General features: G+C 39.7%; 1 protein-coding gene across 1 annotated transcript in view; it reads left to right on the top strand.

Annotated features, from left to right (window-relative positions):
* The window catches only part of ISM1 (isthmin 1), a 50308-nt gene extending 31560 nt beyond the window's left edge, over positions 1-18748 (top strand). The window contains exons 2-6 of the mRNA XM_067469078.1: positions 5205-5444; positions 9546-9819; positions 11459-11602; positions 13451-13540; positions 17429-18748. Coding sequence (XP_067325179.1) covers positions 5205-5444; positions 9546-9819; positions 11459-11602; positions 13451-13540; positions 17429-17946 — 1266 coding nt within the window. The 3' untranslated portion in view covers positions 17947-18748. The remainder of the gene's footprint in view (positions 1-5204; positions 5445-9545; positions 9820-11458; positions 11603-13450; positions 13541-17428) is intronic.
* Positions 18749-22310: the final 3562 nt, after the last annotated feature.

The following is a 22310-nucleotide window of genomic DNA, read 5'->3' as shown; positions in this document are numbered from 1 at the left end:
AAATAGCAGACTGTAAGATGTTTTAATTATTTTTTACACAGAAATAAAGAGGAAAAGAAGACACAAATAATACAAAGAAGCAATGTTTCATAGCATATAAAACTGGAACTACTTCATTTGACATAATTTAATCCAAGACAATCACCCTGACATAAAACATACTTAAACTAATAAGTACATATTAGACTAATCCATGAACCTCACATTCATTGTTTGTTGCTTTTGACTCCTTGTTTTTCAACTAACATTACATGTTCACACTTCTACTTTTAATAACATTCTTCTAATTTATAAATCCAATAGTTGAAGTTTGCCTCCATCATTGCTACAGAAAAGTGATTAATAAGTCCCAATCTTTCTTAAAGTTAGTCAGGGATTTTTCCTTGATCAGCATCATCAGTTTGTCTCCGGTAATTCACAAATCTTCATCTTCTTGTGTTGGGATGACTGGTTCTTTCCATCCCTGCACATAGGTGATTCTCGCTAAAGCAGTGGTTCCCAACCTTTTTTTTGACCAGGGACCACTCTAACCAGGGACTACACTCCAATATTAGTACCAAAAGTTTTTGGTCGACTTTAAATTCAGTTTGGTTATTTGGCTGATTCAGAAAATGCAATGCTTTTGATACGAAATAAATAAAGTACCAAAAAGGTTACAAATCAGTTTTTGGCCAACTCTAGGATCGGCTTGGTTATTTGAGGTGTTGATTCAGAAAATTGCATTGAATAGACCTCATCAGCTCTAGTTTCTGATACAGAACATATGCCATCCAGTAGTCGCCATCTGCTCGCCCACAGAAAACCATATTTAATAATCTAGAACTGATGTGGTCTATTCAATGCAATTTTCTGAATCAGCACTTCCAATAACCCCAGGAGCAGGCCTAAAAACGAAGACACCAAAGCACCCCACTTCCAGATGCCACATGGAATGGCTCTGCTTAGGAGGAGGGAGGGGGAGGAGGAGCAGTAGTCAGGAGGCTTGTTGTCGCGCCTTTTGTGGGTAGTCAGTCTCTTCCCTCCCGACATCCCCGTTGCCTCGGCACTATAAGAGGGTTTCACGAGACCAGTCGCTCTTGTTGCAATGGTGTTATAACGATGAGACTGTGGACCATATTTTAGTTCTTGGGGACCACTGGTGGTCCGCAGACCACAGGTTGGGAACTACTATGCTAAAGTAATCATATGTTCTGTAATCTTCCGTATTTCCTTCCTAGTTGATCATCTAGCATCCCCAAGAAATAAAACTCTGGTTTCATCATGATTTTAATAATAACAGTTTCTTGCAGCATCATATGAATTTGAGTCTAGCATTTCTGGGCCTTTTTGCAAGACCACCACATATGATAAAATGTCCCAACAATTTTTTTCACATTTCCAACATTTACTAAAATTGTCTTTATATGTCTTTAAAAGTCTCTCTGACATCAGGTGCTACCTATTTATCATATTGTAAAAAAATCATTATTCAAATTAAACTTCAAACACTTTGTCCAAGCCTTCTCCTATTGTTCCAACTGAATTTGTGGGCCTGTAGTTTGAAACTGTTTGACCACACAATCTCTCACTGGTAATTCTTCAGTTCATCTTTTAAACAACAATTTATACTTTTTTGCAATCAAATTGTCATCCCTGGAGTACAATAAAGCAGAATGTAGAACAGAATGTGAGATTTAAAGCAAAATAGATTCCCCTAAACTAAACCTTCAACAAGGAAATTTTGTGATATCCTTAATATCTCAGCTGCAGATTTAGAATTCAGCGACCAGTGCTTTCTATTGTTCATAAATGATTTGGAGCTAGTACTGAATCATGACATAAATGATGTTTGCTGTAGCAATTACATAAATGTGGGTGCTAAGGAAAATGGATTTCAAAGAGCTCCAAAAGGAATCTCTCCAAGGGGCAGTAAAATATCAGATGATACTCTATACAATACAAAACTTTATTACGGTCATTGATCAGCACAAAGCGGAGCACAAGCTCAGTTTAAGCAAGTAGAAGATGGTGCTTATTAACGAAAATGTTTCAATTTTTCACATACAGTTTGGTTCTATGCCACCCCCTCCCCAAAATGCATGAATCTCAAATCCCAGTATATGCGGTGACATTGTAAAATGATGTTCCTTATAAACATGGCAAAATCAAAGTTTACTGTTGGGATTTTTTTACATTTTTTTAAAAAAGCTGAGCTATGAAAGACAAAGAAAGGGATCTTGAAGTTTTTGTAGATATTACTGAAAATGTCAACCCAGTGTCATATTGTAGTAAAATAAAAGATGGACTACATGTTAGGCTTTTCCTCTTGAGAGTTGAATAAATAATCAGGAGGCATTTCTCTGTCTTTGATATCAATCTGAGATGGAAAATTTATTCAAGTTTATTCAGCTGGGTAGACTTGTTCTCATGACAGATGTCATTGGTAACTTCACAAATAAAGAAAAGAAAGACAAAGATTATCTGACCACCAAAGTATCTTCTACCTAAATCCGTTACTTCTTCAAAGTTCAAATATAATATTTTCATGCTGTGTCCTTTTGTTGTTTTAATGACTCATTATGTGGTGAAATCCCCTTGTTACTCATGAGCCCTAAGGGCTTTCAAGATACCAAGGAGAACAATATTTAACAGGTGATGACTCCAGAAATAAATTTTGTAAGACGATGGTGAATGATTTTAGGAGATGAACAAGAGGCAAGACTAAAGTACAGGAAGCAGCTGCTTATTGGAAACCATAAACAGCTGTGGCAGGTCTTTGAAAAAAAAGATTATGTTTTAAAGCAAGATCTTCCTTTCATAATGTCAAGAAATTAAAACCCAGATGAAGTCAACATGAGAAGAAGGGATATAGCTAAATAATGTCACTAAATCAGACCACAAGCCAATTTTTGTATCTCCGGTTATTCCTCCATTTCAGCCCACACCAAAACACCAGGAGAACCGTGCCTTTGAGGTACAATTCGTTTTAACACAAAATGCTTCTTGACACCACTTATTATAGCAGAGCATTCTTTAAATGTTCATTCCAAACAAACAAAAATACTTTTCCTGTTTCAAGTGGTGCAGTTCTAAACATGTTCCTTGCTTCTCAAGAAGATGCCCACTGCCTCTCCAAAGGGCCTGAGTTGTTGGCTTTATGACGTGATCTAAATGTCATGCTGAGAGTTAGATTCAAATCCTCACCTCACTGTTTTGTTGTGAATGGGTAGGACATGTGATGGGGCGCGATTGAGGTTCAGCCACTGCTGCTTCTACAGCAAAGGGAAAGAGCCGGTTAGTCTCCACTGCACAGGCAATCATTCTGCTTTGCAACAGAGTTGTCATCCCTAATTATCTTTGTGTATTTACATTAGTAGAGTACTGAGACACAAAGTAAGTAGCTTTGAAAATACCTTCTTTTGAATTTTATGGTCTTCCCCGAAAGACTCCAGGCTTGCTGAACGTAGGTTACTGCAAATGTCTCACAGCAACCCTTGACTTTTATTTTAATTACCTTCATAAATCCAAAGTGTTGTGTGAGTCAATGGTATTCCAGTCTCTGAAAGCTGGATCCTGAGGTGCCCTCCAATGAGTAGAAGATGTCTTCCATGTGTTCCTTTTTTCTGTCTTCGTGCAAAATCCTTGTGTAAAAACAAAAAAAAACCCCACAGATCTGAAAGCTAGGCATATGTTTGTGTTTTTGCAAGGTATCATTCACCATGTCTGGCATAAGGCATTCCATAAGTTATTGCCTTGTTTCTTGGAGAATGTCACGACAGTGTCTTATGTCTTCACGGGGATATATAACTGAGAATTTCTTTTGCGAATTCATCTCTGCACCCAACCCATTATGTTTTATTTGTTGTATTTTTTCCCCACAGTATTTTTTATTGTTTCAACATTGTAACTTCTATCTATCTATCTATTATCTATCTATCTATCTATCTTGTAAGCCGCTCTGAGTCCTCTTCGGGGTGAGAAAGGCGAAATATAAATGTCGCAAATAAGTAAATAAATAAATAAATAAACTTCTTGCTTACATTAGTGCTTATGCTTATACACACTCCAAGTTCAAGATCACTTTATTACATTCAATGACCAGTTTGAGAGAAGAGGGGCATAATCCCATACAAGCATATCGGAGTTAAGGGTTAAGAGATTTACATCTTTAAAATAAACGTATCCTTGTTAGGAAATTAAGATAATTAATTTAAGAATCTAAGCTAAAAGACATATACAGGATTATATTAAATCCCAACACAATTGGTGGTATTAAAGGGAAGGGAATCCAAAGGGATTCATGTAACATTTATTTTATCTGCACCTTCTTTTTTGTATACATCCTTCTCTTCAATGACATTTTAAATTTGTTGACACCCCTCATCCTCACCCCCTTCATCCTTTCCTCTGACCACTTATTTACCCTCTATCTTTATCTTTAAGCATGCACACAATTTCCTTAATTTCTATACAATATTTACATTGGCTTCACCTCTTTCAATCCATTCTATATATATATTTCATTTATTTGTAATTTCTTCTGTTATATTCTTCTGTGTATCCTTCCAAATTACATATGCTATAATTTCGGATTGAAACATCATAAATATAGTTATTCCAATTTTGTATAGTCCCATTTTTTTCCATTTTTCATTACAGCTTAATCATCATTTTAAACAGTTATTGTTCTTTTGTATTGTTAGTATTCCCTAACACCCCCATTAACATAATTTCTTCATTCATTTTGAGTGGCATTTTAAATAATTTCCCCATTTTTATATATTTTTTTAAAAAATGACTTTTGAACATTCCCACCACATATGGGTATACTATCCTTTGCCTGTACCATAATGCCAGTACATTGGGCTTATCTATCATATATGAGAGTAGTCAAGTCTATTCAATTCTTAGACCATAGGTTTTTCACGTACAAGGCAAATAGATAAATACATGAATACATGGTTTCTGGTTTCTCTTCAGATTGTATAAATCTTTCGCCTTTTACTAAAGATATGAGAGTAGAGCTCCTTCATTAAGCTCACTATTGTTTTAACTTGTCAGTGGCCCTTCTTTCTGTATTGTCTTTATCATATATTCACCGTCCTTGACCATCAGTTTATATATTAGGCCTGCTAATTCTTTCTCTAATGTCTCTGTTTTATTTGTTGTATATAATGCGAATTGTGCTCTTTCTTCTTCCCCAACCTCTTCTCCTGACCTCCCAGGACATCCTCCAAACAGATGGGCTTACATCTCCTGAAGCCACCTTGACACTCAACCCAGAAGACCGTCAAGGTTATCCTGACCACCAAGGAGTACACAGATCGTTTGCCAAACAGAGATACAGGCAGGCAAACGGGCATACATCTTTGCAAAGAGATGGACCCAGATCTTTCCTTCTGGATCTCCCAAATTTTCCTGACCTCTCAAAAGCAGACATCAATGGGCAAAATCCTAACATTCAGGTAAAGTTTCTCTATTACGTTTACAATATTGAAGGTCATTTTTGATGTAACTTATGGCTTGTTGAAGCAATTTCAAATACTTAAAATACAGAAAAATTCTCATATCTGTAAAGTAAATTAAGTAGAAGACCATTTATGTTATAACTATAATTATATAATACATAATGAGAAAGAAAAACTACACAATCTGGTTTGTAACCTGATCACCTGAAGGTTTGTAGAAGAATGTGTGCATATAGGAGAAAATGTATATTCTTAATGGTGTCACGCATATCTTCTGTATAAAATTTAGTTTGGAGGGTGATAGTCTACTGAACTGTGGAACAAAAACAATGTATCTCACACGGCCTTTCCACACTGCCATATAACCCAGAATATCAAGACAGAAAATCCCACAATATCTGCTTTGAACTGGGTTAACTGAGTCCACACTGCCATATATTCCAGTTCAAAACAGAGAGAGTGGGATTTATTCAGCTGTGTGGAAGGGGCCAAAGCTAACAATGTAAGCAAGGTCTTCTGGAGGCATCCTTTGGAACTTCTACCATATATGAAATCGAATGGCGCATTTAAAAACATTTGAAATATAGACTATCACCAGTTTAATGTTTCTCCTTGCATAAGATACAATTCTATCTCTTTTGTGTTATTTCCCAGTTGATAATCTACTATCACAATTTTCAGACAGGTATATGGAAAGCTTCGTTTTCTTCATGTCTTGGGCATACACAGATTGCCCCACACATAACTACTACCATTGTTTTTATTTTGAAAAGGACAGGTAAATATTCACAGAGCGTGGCAGCAATCACTCATTGACTGTCATCTTACACAGAATTTCTAGGAGTGCACTAGTTTACCACACACTGAAATGAATACAGTGCCTTTCTGTTTACTAATTATTTTGGATGGATCTGTTTCAAGTAATGAAATATTTTTATTCAGTCCCCATGCCATTTGCGCAATTGTTTCAGTATTAACAAGACAAGAAAATATTTGAAAGAGTAACCTGAGCAGCTGTTACTTTTGTGCTATTGCTGCTTTTTTAACTTAGTTGCCAAATCAGCAGCCAAATGCACCACTGCACTCAAGTAAACGAATTCACAGGAAGTCCGTGAAAACGAGATGCTTTTTAAAGCCAGCAGTGTATTTCCTTTGGGAGCAGAGATTTCTTGGATCTTGGTGAAAAGCTCTTTTGTTGATCGCCATTGATTTGATAGATACCAGCTCATGCGCTCATGCCAGCAAAGCAGGGCTATTCAGGGTGCAACAGGTTCACTTTCTTCTCCTTCGGAACAAAGTGAAATCATGTGTCAAGTGAGTGGGCTTGGCTGCCAAATTATTTTCAGTGTGATGTTCTTTTTGCTTTTTCAGTCCTATTTAAATATGGTTTTACTCTGAGGAGATCCTGAGCCTGGTACAGATCCTGATTTTTGAGACCTTCTTCATTTGAGGTCTTTCATCCAGATTTTCAGGCCCTTTTACCCATACTTTCAGAGTTGTAGCAGCATTCAGCTGTGACTACAAAAAAAGAAGTCTGGTATCATGTTTCAGATTATTCATAGAATGAGACAAGAGCTCAGTTTAATTGGGTTTTATGAAGGGTTTCTTCAGAGAGCAGATACAGATGTGATTACTGACAGTTGTAAATGAATACAAGAGATACAGTGTGTGACAATGCATCATAAAATATAAACGTACACAGAATAAGAATAATGCCCATTCACAGCAGCAGTACATAGTGAATGCATATTTCTTCTCAATACTAGTAAGTACCTGTATTGGAACAGGAAACCATTATTTGAAGAGTAGGATTACAGAATAGGATTAGAACTGCTATTATATGCACAATTCATTGTTGTTCTCTGCCTCAATATATAGGGACAGGTGGGTCAGGAATACTCTGGGCATTTGGCATTCACTGGGAATTGGCTTCAGGACCCACACATCCCCCCCCCCCCGTGTTATCCATATAACACCCCCCCCCTGTGTTATCCATTAAATACAATAGTGTAGTAAAATGGTGTCTTCTATGTAAAAAAGGCAAAAATAAGGTTTGCTTTTTAGATATTTTTTTGAGGGAAGGGGCAGGAGTGGAAAATCCTTTCAAGCCATGGATGGTGGGATCTGTGGATGCAGAAAATGGATACAGAGGAATGGCTGTACTTTACTAAATAGCTGTGGGCCAGCCTCTCAATGCTGCTTGACCACGCAGCATCTGCTGCCTATTCAAGCAATATTGAAAGACTTTTACCATTGTGGCAATAATGCCATAATTGTGAGTATGTAGAGACAGTGAATACAGATCAGAACAGGTTACGCTCTGTATCCATATACATGGATACTCAAATTCAGTCCCGTAGCCAGAAAGAAAATGGCAGGGGTTGAATTTTTTTCCGTCCAAGATTACTTTTGAGGCCAGTGTCTCCTGATCTGGCACAAGATCTCAACAAGGTCCATGTTTCGCCTGCAGAATAGAAGGCTGAGAGGAGACATGATGAGGACCATGTATAAATATGTGAGGGGAAGCCATGGGGAGGGGGGAGGAGGGAGCAGGTTTGTTTTCTTCTGCCCTGGAGACTAGGATGTGGAACAATGGCTTTAAATTACAGGAAAGGAGATTCCATCTGAACATGAGAAAGAACTTCCTAACGGTCAGAGCTGTTCAGCAGTGGAACTCTCTGCCCTGGAGTGTGGTGGAGGCTCCTTCTTTGGAGGCTTTGAAACAGAGGCTGGATGGCCATTGATCAGGGGTGTTTTGAATGTGATTTTCCTGCTTGGCAGGGGATTGAACTGGATGGCCCATGAGGTCTCTTCCAGTTTTAGGATTCTATGATTCTATGCTAATCCCAGCAACCATGGTGAGCAAGAACAATGGTGAAAAATGCTGGAAATTGTGGTCCAACAAAATCTGAATGGCTCCATGTTTCCCATCCCTTCTTGAGGGTAATCAGACACAGATATTAGTTTGTGAGATGGGAGCCAGAATAGATTCAGATTTTTGGACCCAGATGAAAAGTTGTTGTGTACCAAAATATTTTCTAAGCATCCCTTGCATTATTGGGCACTTTATCATAGAAACAGGAAACCATGAATAATAGCAAACCGTGTTGAAATGAATGACTTTTGCCAGAAGTATCCTTTCTAGAAATATGCAAGGCTCTCCAGGGCCACTCTATGGTAACCTTTGGTAGAAGCATACCACAGAATCACCTGGAGGACCTAGAAAATCCTATAGAGGATACTGACAAAAATGTGGAAGTGCAAGTACAATCCCTAAGGGAACTGGGGTCATTCTTCCATTTATTTTTTTAAAATAGGAAACCTCTGTCATTTGTATTTAATCATCATCTCATTCTTTCTCTCCTTCACCAAACCTTTAAACAGAAGCCTGACCCAAAAATTTGGGGTTTCATCACTGTTATGTGCCATGTTAGATTCAGATGCAATGCACTTGAAAGTCTTGATATATCCATTAAAGACAAATGTAACAGATCACAGCAGGAAACATATGGCCCTCTCGATGTTGGATTATAGTTCCCATCATGTTTCCCCTATGGTTTTGCTGGCTATGGCTGATGAGTGTTTCAGTCCAACATCTGGAGGCTGGTATGTTTCCAACCTCTGCTTTGTTTGTTCCAACACCACCTCTACTTTACAGCCCATGTCTTTGGACTCTTTATAAAATACTGTTTGTATTAATGAAAGTTGAGTAGCCCTTATCCAAAATGTTTGGAACCTTGAAGTGTTTTGGATCTTGGAGGGGTTTTTTTTAGATTTTTGAATACCTATATTTGCATTTATGTTACATAATGAGATGTCTTGGAAATGGAAAGCAAGTCTAAACATAAAATTATTTGTGCTTTGTATACCTTATATACAATTTTTTAATCATTTTGTGTGTGAAACAATTTTGTGTGCATTGAATCATCCAAAAGCAAAGATGTCCATGTGGACAGTTTAGGATTTCGAAGTATTTTGGATTCAAAATAAAGAACCCAATCTGTACATCTAGAGAGGCAAGGGGAATTTGGGGAGGAAGGGGACCGCTGCCTACCTGTCGTCTTCTTCTTACGAGCATGTTCTCTTGGAATTCTTTAGGTGACCATAGAAGTGGTTGATGAAACAGACTCTGAATCTGAAAAAGACCTTCAAAAGGAAAGCAGCAAGCCCAGCTGGCCTGTCGCATCACCAGACTGGAGGACTTGGTGGCAGAGATCGGCACCCACAATCACCCGCATGAGTAGTGGTGACCAGGATTACAAGTATGATAGCACAACCGAAGACAGCAACTTCTTAAACCCTCTTAGTGGCGCATGGGATAGGCATGCCCCTAGTCACCGGACGTTTGAATCAAAGGAACAGCCAGAATATGGTAACTGAGCATTCAAACTCTCTTGCAGGCACCTTAGGTTTGTAGAAGGGGCTCTCGAGATTGGAGAATGAGTAGGTGCTGCTGACAGTGAAAAGCAGAGCATGGGAAGGCTAGGTGGAAATCAAACCAAAGTAAAACTATTACCAAAATCCTGCATCAGGAGATATATCTTTGGACTATAGCAATGATGTGTCTCCTGATGCAGTCTACCTTTATCTGCTCCAGCCCCTCCTCCATACCTCAGACAGCCATTTCCATGCCAGTGAAAAGTGAAAAAAATCCAACTGTTTTCCCTTTAGCTGGATGTACAGTTTTCCTCACGAACTTCATAGGGGATCCTCAGGAAATTCCTGAACATTGCGTTTTGAGGTATTTTGGTCATTGTGTAGTTGGAACAAATTTCTAACTCAGGGATCCTCAAACTTTTTAAACAGAGGGCCAGGTCACAGTCCCTTAAACTATTAGAGGGCCAGATTATAATTTGAAAAAAGCATGAATGAATTCCTGTGCACACGGCACATATCTTATTTGTAGTACAAAAAAATACTTTAAAACAATACAGTAATTAAAAATAAGAACAATTTTAACAAATATAAATTTATTAGTATTTCAATGGGAACTGTGGGCCTACTTTTGGTTGATGAGATTGCATTGTTGTTGTGTGCTTTCAAGTCATTACAAACTTAGATTGACCCTGAGCGAGCGCCGGGTAAATGACCTTGGTGGGCTGCATCCGGCCCTCGGGCCTTAGTTTGAGGATCCCTGTTCTAACTTAACAACAACTGGATATTGTCATTATAATAGCATAATTTCTGTCAACACCTTCATAAAGCACTAACAGAATGCCAATGAATGTTTCAAAAGCTTTAATTGGTTACTGTCTAGGCTTTTCTTTTACTGTTGTTTGTCTTTGTGGGGTTTCCGGTTTATAGTGGCCCTAATGGGATACTATAACAGGGTTTCCTTGGCAAGATTTGTTTAGAGGTGGTTTCCTTTCCCTGAGGCTGAGAGAGTTTGACTTGCCCAAGGTTGCCTAATGACCTTCCATGGCCAAGCAGGGATTTGAACGCTGGTCTCCCAGAATCCTAGTCCAGCACTGAAATCACTACACCACACTCGCACTCTGATTAGAAGCCTAAAGGGACACACAGAGAGACAGAAATAATTTCCTGCATTCTTCAAGTGAGACTTCCTATATTGTCAATGTGACATTATCCACAAAGATGGAGAAATACTGACAGGCTTAAGGGCCACAGGGTTTGTTAAAGTCTTTTCCACCAGCTCTCTATTTATGTGTTTTGTTTTTTGCTGGAGCTCGGAAAAAGAGAAGAGCTGATTGAGGAGTAAGCATGCTCACTGTACACCAAATACTAAATGTCTGCAAGGGAACAGGGAATGGGAAAAGGGAAAAGGGATGTTGGTGGTAGAGTGGACTCTCCTGAAAAGAAGCATAGTTGATTAGATTTTGAATAGCTGTGGGCACTACTGCAGCATTGAGTTGCAAGGTTTCACCTCAATGCACCTAAATCATAAAGCAAAACATATTGTTTCCTTGCTGTGTCTGTGTTTTTAAGTGTACCAGTTATTCTTCTGTCAGTTTTTTCTTGTTCTAGATCTGTTTTTGATATTTTTTTTTCAGATTATATAGATGGTGAAGGAGATTGGAGCCCTTGGTCTATTTGTAGCATCACGTGTGGAAGTGGGAATCAGAAGCGCACTAGAACTTGTGGATATGCCTGCACAGCCACTGAATCAAGGACATGTGACAGGCCAAACTGCCCAGGTAAAGCTTTGCTAAATAGCTTCGATTCAGGTATCAGAAGTGGTTATAATGCCATGCCAGTGAGAAGTTTTGTATTGGGTTATTCATCCTGTATGTAAATGGTCCAAGATATTTGGAACGATCACTTTTAAGGAGGCTTTCCAGAAAACAAGACCAGAATCAAAGGGGTTTTGACTCTAAAGATTTCTAGAATCTTTCTGTAATACAGTCGGACAGCAAAATAATTCATGCTTTATGCCTACTGATTTCAACAAGGGCTGCAGTCAAGAGAAAACTGCATTTCTTGCCAACACACACTAGATGGGTTATCATAGTATTAAGAGGACCCTGCCACCTGAAGTTCTAATTGCTTTCTCTATTATTCTATTGTTTTAAAAATAGTTTTTAAAATTGTGCATTGGAGTTTTTGCAGTGAAACTAGATTTTATAGAACAGGAAAAACTAATACTGTGCAATCTATTTTATGTTCCGCTAATAAAAATATCTATGAAGGATCTAGGCCAAAATGCCTCAGTTTGGTGTCTTGCTTGCAGTGCAGCACATTTTATCTATAATCAAGGAGCCTTTCACCTGAATGCAAGCATGCTGGTAACCAAAGATGGGTTTAGCCATTAAAGTATTCTAAACCCAACTCTTCACCACTGTTAGATCTATAACAACCCTGTCATTTTTTGACAGTTGTTACCTCCTCTGCAGGCAAAGACAAACATTTCCTAGTGAAGGGGAGAAAATGGGATTTCCCAGTAGCTCCAACATGGAGACAAATACCAGCCTATCTAGAGCGTAATACCACCACCATCCAGTGTACAAAATACATCGCCAACACAAGCAACTTCATACAACAATTATAGAATAAACATTGCGGGGGTCATGCTCCTAACAGTGGGTAGGCTAGTTGCTCGGACACAAGCTAAGATATAATAGATGGCATTTCTTAATTTAATTTTAGTTGTTAAGTTACAATTTGCTTTTATATGTTGAGTTGTCAACTCTTGTTATTGTTTGCTTATAGCTTGTTATGTTTAGACATTGAATGTATGCCTTTTATTATTGGAATCCACCCTGAGTCCCTTCAGGGAGATAGAGCAGAATACAAATAGAGATTATTATTATTATTATTATTATTATTATTATTATTTACATATATTACATTACATTACATTACATTACATTTATTATATTGGAGCGTATGGGCATATCTACTCATTCTTGCTTCTTGTGTTGGAATTCTTTCATGTTGGCATGATTTCCAACAGATACACTATATTTGTTTTTGAACATTTGCACTGTCATGTGTGTCAGTCACACTGTCTTAATAAAGCTGTAATACCAGTAGTACATCCTGTTTTTTTTTAATAAAAAATAAAATAAAAATCTGCTAGTTTAGCAGCTGGAAACTCTACACTTTCTGGCACTGCAGATCAAAAAATAAAGGGGGGGGGGGAAATCTCCTCCTCCTTAGTTTTTCTAGTTGTTGGAGTTCCTAGGGTTTTCTTGATTGCCAATAGAGCTTGAAAATTTGGACGTTTCATAATACAGCACAAAGGAGTGCTTAAATTCTGCATCCATCTCTAGGCAATTTTAAATATTGAAAAGAAAAGAGGCCAGGTGGGTGGATGAGAGAAACTTGTCAGACCTTTTTCTGTGCATTGAATCCAATGTTTTGTTGGGATCCAAATGTAAGCGTCATTCCCTCGTACAGTCTGTCTCTCCCCCTGAGCGAATGCAAGAATTTAAAGAGCACGAATGTTATGAGAAACGCTAACCCTGCTGGGATGCTGATGCAAGCACAATGTCTCCTCTGCCCTTTCATTATTTCCTATTAAGGGAAAAAACTGCTTTCTTTAGGGATTGAAGACACCTTCAGGACAGCAGCCACAGAAGTGAGTTTGCTTGCAGGGAGCGAGGAATTCAACGCTACAAAGCTTTTTGAAGTCGGTAAGCAGCAGAAAGCATCCTTTTTCAAAACTGGATCAAATGAGCAAGTTTCACATGGTATGGCAAAAGCCTCTTTTAACAGGAAAAAAAGCCTTCCTTGAAGAGAAGTAGGACATGTCTCAGGAAGGGAAGTGAGCTCTCAAATCCAAGCAGCGTTTTGTGGCCTTTGAATGAGATAGGAACACGGCCCTTTATTGATCGCCTTAATACATTTATATCATGCAAATAAGAAAGGCTAACAAATGAATTCAAATTCTCACTTAGGATCCTGTATGGGATTTACATATGTGTAAGGGGCCGTGTTAGTGTGTGTGAGGGTGTGTGTGAGGAGCAACTTCAGAAACTGCAAGTCATTTCTGGTGTGAGAGAATTGGCCATCTGCAAGGACATAGCCTAGGAAAGCCCGGATGTTTTTGATGTTTTAACATCCTTGTGGAAGGCTTCTCTCATGTCCCCACATGGGGAGCTGGAGCTGACAGAGGGAGTTCATCCACGCTCTCCCCGAATTGGAACTTCCGACCTGACAGTCTTCAGTCCTACCGGTACATGGGCTTAATCCACTGCGCCACCGGGGGCTCCAGTGGTCGTGGTGGCACAGTGGGTTAAACTGCTAAGCTGTAGGACTTGGTGATCAGAAGATCAGTGGTTTGAATCTGGGAAGTGGGGTGAGCTTCTGTAGTTAGCCCCAGCTTCTGCCAACCTAGGTGTTTGAAAATATGCAAATGTGAGTACATCAATAGGTACCACTTCTGTAGGAAGGTAATGGCGCTCCATGCAGTCATGCTGGCCACATGACCTTGGAGGTGTCTATGGACAATGCCAGCTCTTTGGCTTAGAAATGGAGATGAGCACCACCCCGCCAGAGTCGGACACAAGTGGACTTAATGTCAAGAGGAAACCTTTACCTTTAAGCACCACGATTGGGATACTCTGTCGTGAATCCTAGCCCAAAGCCTCAAAAAGCCTAAGCTTATGTTTTATAGGGATTTATTTCCAGCACATGAATTGACCCTATAAAAAGATGAGTCACTAGAGAAGCCATTATGACAAGGGGGTCATGAGTTCCCTGTCATCAAACTGCCCTTGAGCAGAATCTTCCAACCAGTTTCAAAGGCAGCCCCGCATAAACCCTGTTAAGAGTTTTATAGATGGGATGTCACAAAGGCATGTGCCATTCTGACCACGTCCTTTATCTCCAGAAATAAGTCACTGGCTTTTTAAATCACTGTAAGAAAGCTTTTATTAAAGATAAGAAACAAAAGCTGAGCATGTTGGTTGAATACACATTTGCAGAGGGAAGGGGCTGTATTCTGTTGCCTGGATACTATGTCACTCTCTCCTCATGCCAGGTTGAATACTATTCATATGGAGCATTGCAAGGCTCTGCATTTTCTTGAAAGTTTACTCTAGAGAGATATTTCACCACATCTATTTCCCACCTCATTATTCATAGGGACCCTGCTAGTAGGACATCCTGATTCTCACAGATATCTTGCTGTCTCTGCACATATTTCAGGTCTGGAATGTGAATCACTTATGGCTCTAGTTATAAAGAACTCTTCCAATACCTTCAGTGAAAAGGTTATCATTTTCATGCTTCGGAGCAGCTGGGTGTTCGGCCAAAAACTTAACAAAACAAAGACCAAATAAATATTTGCCTTTCTGGTGATCCTGAAGTATTGCACACCTATTTCAAGTTTTAGCACAGCTGCGAAATGTTTTAGAATCTGCCTTGTTTTCAGTTGAAGACATTCAGGTTGGAAACTGTAGCAAACACAGCTTGGCAGTGAAGCTGATACTTGCATATCTGTTTTGAAGCATTAGCATCCATCTGCTGCAAATTATCTTGCTGAATTCACACCGGGTTGTGTGCACATGCACGCAGAATCATCATGTTTTTCCCATTTCTTTCATGAGATAACTGGTTGAATGTTAAGGGTTGGAAGAAGACTATCACCAGAAAATCTAACTTCTCTATGTTTGAGATACGTGGGATGAAATTCCGTTAGGTACATCTGTACATGTCACTTTCTATTTGGAGGAATGTCCTTTTTGGGTGCTCAGAGGATTGATGTCCCCTTCCTCTCTCAGCAAAAGTTTATCCCTTTCTGGCTCTGCCATGCTTCACGGTGAGCAAGCAAACCCTGAGGAGCTGTAAAGTATGGAGCGGCCATGCAGGTGGTTTCAGGGGCTTCAGAGTAAGATGAGGGAGTGTCTATGGATCAGCGTAGCATAGGTCCCCATGCAGATACTTACATTGTGTTGAAGGGATTTGGGGATTGAGGACTATCATCCCATTAGAGACATGCACAAACATGATTCTGTCATTTTTGGTCATTGCAGAGGTTGATATTCCCTGCTTCTTGACCAAAGCCTGTTCACTGCAGTACCACTATTTTTGTGGATGGATGGATGGATGGATGGATGGAAAAAGAGGGAGGGAGAGAGGGAAGAAGGAAGGGAAAAGAAGGAAAGGGAGAGAAAGAGAGGATGGGGTAAGAAAAAAAGGTAGGAAAAAGAGAAGAATGGAGGAAGGGGAAAAAGACTGGGAGAGAGGGAAAAGCAAGGGAAGGAGGGAGTGAGAGAAGGAAGAAAGAGAGAAGAAATGATCAGTATGAAACAAAAAGGGAAGAACCATAGAGTGTGTGGTGTAGTAGACTGAACCTCAGACTATGACTCTGACCCTACTGGGTAATTTTAGGTAAGTCATATTCTCAGCCTCAGAGGAAGACAAAGACAAATCCCCTTTGAATAAATTGACAAGAAAACTCTTAAGTCTGAAAACTCTAAGTCTGAAATGACTTGAAGGAACACAACACCAACCTATCATCTGGCCCTTCAACAGTCTGAGGGACTGTGGATTGGCTCTCAATTTAACAATAAGTTTGACGACCCCTGGTTTAATAATAATAATAATAATAATAATAATAATAATAATAATAATCTTTATACCCTGACACCATCTCCCCAAGGGGATTTGGGGCAGCTTACATGAGGCCAAGCCCAACAATAATACATCAGTAAAAACAACACAGCAGCAAAATAAAATACAATACAAAGCATTATAAATAAGCAGTAAAACAGAGTATTTAAAATACAAGAATCCAACACTGTGGGCACGGCCAAATGTAATAAGTTAAAAATTTAAAACACTGGATGTGAATAGCTGTCGAGTATGTCTAAACAGGGGGTTTTTGAGGGTAATGTAGGCAATTACTCCAACGGGTAGATAAAGCGCTTTCGAGGACATTTTGCAGAAAATCGGTCAGATCAGGGTATTGTTTCCTTTATTCAGGGAAGGCACAATAGAACAGCCAAGTTTTCAAGCTCTTCCTAAAGACTGCCAATGTGAGGGCTTGCCTGATGCCCTTGGGGAGTGAGTTCCAGAGTCAGGGGGCCACCATAGAGAAGGCCCTCTCCCTTGTCCCCACCAGTCGCGCCTGTAAGGGGGACGGGAGCGAGAGCAGGGCCTCTCTGGACAATTGAAGAGATCGCGTGGGTTCATACACAGAAATGCGGTCACGCAGGTAGGCGGGTCCCAAACCATTCAGGGCTTTGTAAGTGAGAACCTGCACCTTGAATTGGGACCGGAAAATGAACGTCAGCCAATGGAGCTCCTTAAACAGGGAGGTTGACCGCTCCCTGTAAGTCGCTCCAGTTAGTAATCTGGCTGCCGCCCGTTGGACCAATTGAAATTTCTGAGCTGTTTTTAATTCAGAAGCCCCCAGTGAATCTTGGAGGGAGCTCTAATTTTTCTCTGGCTCTGGGATCATTGCAGAAATCTTATGTTACATTCAGTCATGTATGATCTTGGCCTATGAGACACATTTTGAATTTCAAGGCAATAAGTTTTCATTGTCCTACCTCTCTCTTCTTGCTACCCCCCAGACACTGACAGCTGTGAAAGATGGATGAGCTGCAAAAGTGAATTCTTGAAGAAGTACATGCACAAAGTGGTCAATGACCTTCCTGCGTGTCCTTGCGCGTACCCCACAGAGGTGGCCTACAGCACTGCAGATATCTATGACCGGATGAAGCGGAAGAACTTTCGTTGGAAAGACGCAAGTGGGCCGAAGGAGAAACTGGAAATCTACAAGCCTACTGCTCGCTACTGTATCCGGTCCATGCTGTCCTTGGAGAGCACCACACTGGCAGCACAACACTGCTGCTATGATGATAGCATGCAGCTCATTACCAGGGGCAAAGGAGCGGGCACGCCCAACCTGATCAGTATTGAATTCTCAGCAGAACTCCATTACAAAGTGGACATTTTGCCCTGGATCATCTGCAAAGGGGACTGGAGCAGATACAATGAAGCTCGTCCACCTAACAATGGCCAGAAGTGTACAGAGAATCCTTCAGAAGAGGACTATTACAAACAGTTTCAGGAAGCAAGGGAGTATTGAAGGCACAAAGTAAAGGAGTCGTCCTGTGTCAGAGTCTACAGAACATGGGCAATTGACTAACAGGGCACCAAATCCAATAAACTCTTGGCAAAAGGAGTAAACTTCTTCCCCTTTCCTACTTATTTTGTATAGCTGTATAGTATATCCATTTTTTTTTCAAAATTGTGTGTTATTTATATATGCATATACAAACAATACAGATATGAAGTTATCTTGATAGACATTTATATGATGGTTTGCATCCTGCAGCATGGTTTTATCTTTGAACATCATATTCAATGCAGAATCCCATTACAATCATCAGCTGAGGGCAGTTGCTAAATCTGTTGGATTTTGTGGGGAAAGCCCAATTTCTGGTGGCTAAAAAAATTAGACCTCAATGACTCAGATCCTTTGGTGCAAACCTGCTCATTTCGAAGGGACATTTCCTACTGGATACAATACCTTGTTGGATTACCAACTAAACATTATTATGTGGTTTTAAGACTGCCTCTAGTGGTACTTTTTATGCTGAGGAGCAAGAACAAGTTCCACCAAAAATGGAGTATCAGGAATAATGTGTGCCTCTTTAGGAAGTCAGGTTTCAGCTTGTATCAAAAGGCCAATGTTTGGTGATTGGCATCAATGAGTTAAAAACGATGCCAACAGCATCCTACAATTACATGAAGTGTGTGATTCTGGAAGGTACAGGAGCTTACATCCTGGATAGTCTGGTTCCCTCAAAGCCAAGGAAATGGGAGTGAGAAGTAGGAAGCCATTTCTGACATGAATTATTTAATAAAAATGCAATTGCTAAGCCTAATTGCTTTACAACTGTATATGTGAAAATATTTAGACATATTTGAGAGATGAAGCAAGGAAACTTGTGAAGCAGGTAGCCACAATAGACAAAGCAAACCCACGCGTCCATTGTTCCTTGCTTTGTTTTGTTTTTGGACTTGCATTTGCTTTGCAACTCAAACTGGTATGGGGCTATCCTCAGTGGGCACACATACCCCCCCCCCCCCCCGTTGCAAATAGGATCTTGGCCTCTGTGCAATAAAGCTGGTGGAAGTGGGCATATCTGTCATGTACAAAGCAAAAGCAAGGCCATTATCTTTAGAATGAGAGGTCAAATTAAAGTAGTCACAAAACAAACTAGTTAATTGCAAATGCAGCAGCAGCGTTTCTGAATTGACAATGGGCTTGCATAATTGATCAATAGACTGTTTGCTTTATGGCTCAGGGTGGTAACTTCCCATGTCTAGAGTATCTGTGTACTTGGATTGGATATGTCTTTTGGAAAGGCATGACCTTGTTAGAAATCATAATCTTTTGGAAAACCACTGGTCACAAAACCTTTTTGAAAATCATAACCATTTCGGAAACCAAGAATCTTCCTGAGAAGAGTTGAAAACTCGCTTGGGTCAACCTTCTTCTTGATGGTAAACATCCACTAGTATTCATTCAAGGCAATTAGGTTTCTCAGCTGTTAAACTGAAATCCTAGATGTCTCTTTGAACTGTTAGGGACAAAGATATGCCAATGCACAAAAAGAAATATATAGAGGGGGGGGGGGGGGACAGAATTTCAGAAGTGTTCTCTTCAGTGCCCAAAAACATCTACTCTCCCTTAAAACATCTTGGTTTAAACTATGTTCTCAAAAGACCAAAATAAGTAGACTTCTTTAAAATTGGCATTGTTGGTTTATTCAAAAACTTCATGTATTCAGCATACAGGTACTTATCAATCCAGTTACAGATGAGATTTGAAGTAGTTTCTCTGTGCAGATAACACAGGGCATTTTTCTTAGAATTAGCAGTTCATAGTCTAAAGCAGTGGTTCTCAACCTGTGGGTCCCCAGTTGTTTTGGCCAACAACTCCCAGATACCCTAGCCAGTTTACCAGCTGTTAGGATTTCTGGGAGTTGAAGGCCAAAACATCTGGGGACCCACAGGTTGAGAACCACTAGTCTAAAGCATCTCTCTGGTCTGAGAGTCTAATGGAGTCTCTTCTCTAAAGCAGTCTGTTTCTACATACTTCTAAACTGTACTGTACTGCTACTGAAGCAAACACACACACACACAATTCTAAAATGGAGTCTGAGATCTGAATAGTCCCAGATCTGATCACATGGTATACTGCCCCTCCCACAAGAAAGAGTTTAAGGAAAACTGCATACCAATACACACATACAATACATAAGAAATCTCAATTATATATAAACAAGTAGCTAGTATAGCAGACTTGTAGAAGGTTACTATTTCCAACAATGCCAGCTCATTTTCTGATTTAGGGCCCTTCTAACTAATACATGATCATACAAGATCTACATCCAAAGTTTCAGGGAGAAGATGGCTTGCACCCTATTAGTGACATAAGCATTTCTAATTTTGGATACAGTGAAGGTTGCATTGAGTCAGTATACCATATTCTGTGAATGGAAGACATTATGCAAAAGAACATCTTCTCCTTTATAAGCTTCTGTCAATGAAGGGAAGTGGAATTATACTTTTTAAAATTCAACTGCATTATTTTTATAGTCTATTTATTATATAAGCTTTAGTAAGAATGGATCTGCAACATTAACTGAGCAAAGGAAAGAGTTTACTGGAAGGTACCAATAAGTCCATGAGAGGAATGACACATAAATCCAAAGCAAATGTACGAATAAACCCATGCTCACTCATCTGCCAGCTTGCATTCTCGTAAAGTGAAGGTAACAAGGCAGTGCTGAGTGAGGTAGAAAGGGGAAGGCGCCTGTGGTTGAGATAGGTCAGAGCAGGTAAATGCAAGAGAGACATAGCACGGCTACTTCCAAGACCACCCATCCACCCACGGTTACTTTGGGTAAAGTGGATTAAGGAGTTGTGTTAATGGTCTTACTAGTAATTGAGGGTGGAATTGTAGGAGAAGGATATAGGAGGCAGAATCAAAACATAATTTCCATTGTGAAATTTAACGAAATTGTTAAAACACTGTTAATGCAGACGATTGCAACAAGACTTGTCAAGGTGAAAGGAAGGAACTATTTCAGAGTTTGCCTCTCACCTCATTTATTAAAATCTCATTGCTTCTGGTCTGCCAAAACTAGGAACACTTTGGCAGACCACAACAATATATTTTCAGGATCACTACAGCTTTTCCCAGCAAACCAAGCCTGGCACAGCTCGCAAGGAAAAAATGTTTCTCCCTCTGTGGTCTTCAGTAATAGCATTCTAAAATAATATTCCTGTTATTGTTTTTGCTTGGGGAAAATGGTTTTATAGCCTGTTAGATTTAGTATCCCATTGACAACTTTGATAGAACGTGGTCCAATTTTACTTCTGGCCCCAGCTTGGAGGAGTACATTGGTGGCTGGGCCTCAGTTGGGTAAGTAATGAAGTGTGACTCTGTGTACAATGTAATGAAATCTTTCTTAACATAACATGGAATGTACCTAATCAGAGATCAGAAAATCATAACATCCTTTATGTATATACCCTATGGAGACATTAGTGGAGTGGTGGATGTGAACAAATGAGAAAGTACGTGACCAGGCACTTCAGCTCAAGGTTGCTTAGGAATTGCCTAACAACCAACATGGGATGATTTGAACTAAAAGGGGAGGCACTCACCCTACTTGGTCCTTAGCCACCAGTGATTAAAACAGCCCTGTCGTAAAATAATGATGGGGAAAACACAACCAGGGTCAGAAAGGGAGAACCGGTTTATATGTGGTCCAGGCAGAGGCACAGGCATACATACACATTTTCAAGCAAATATGAAATTTACATAGCAATATCATTGAGATCTGAACTGGAGTGTGGTTTCTGTTTATAAAGTTGTAATGGGTTTAAGAAGTGGAAATGGAATTTCATTACTAGTATAATAAGGAACACTTTCCTACATTTAGGCAGGATCATGTTTGTGCTTCATCCTGCTCTTTCCTCTATCCTAAATCCCCTCCCCACAAAAGAGTAACAAAACTAACCAAAAAATGTCAGGAGCGACACCAGTAATGCACTGAGTTACTCTCAGCCCTCCACGTGTCACAGAGTCACAGGATTTCTGCAAAAGTGGGAAAACAGTAACTAAAAAAGCACGCTTCTCCAGGAATCTCTAGGTCCTCCATGGGAAGGTGGCCATAGAGTCATGCTGGAACACCTTGAGCCATGATGGTGAACCTATGACACTTGTGTCAGCACTGACACACATGGCTATTTTTGATGACACGCGGCCACATGCGGCGGCATACAGAGAAGTACACCTTATAAGAGCCAATCTAATTCTATCCTTAAATTTGTAAAAGGCTCTACAAATTTAACATCTGCACTTTTGAGCATTGTTCACTCCATAACTCAGCATGGAATATACATTTTTCTTATTTAAACTATAAATATTGC

Source organism: Anolis sagrei, chromosome 1 (genome assembly GCF_037176765.1).
Source record: "Anolis sagrei isolate rAnoSag1 chromosome 1, rAnoSag1.mat, whole genome shotgun sequence".
NCBI lineage: Eukaryota > Metazoa > Chordata > Lepidosauria > Squamata > Dactyloidae > Anolis > Anolis sagrei.
The sequence above is the reverse complement of the archived record's forward strand: the minus strand, read 5'-3'. Positions and strand labels throughout refer to the sequence as shown.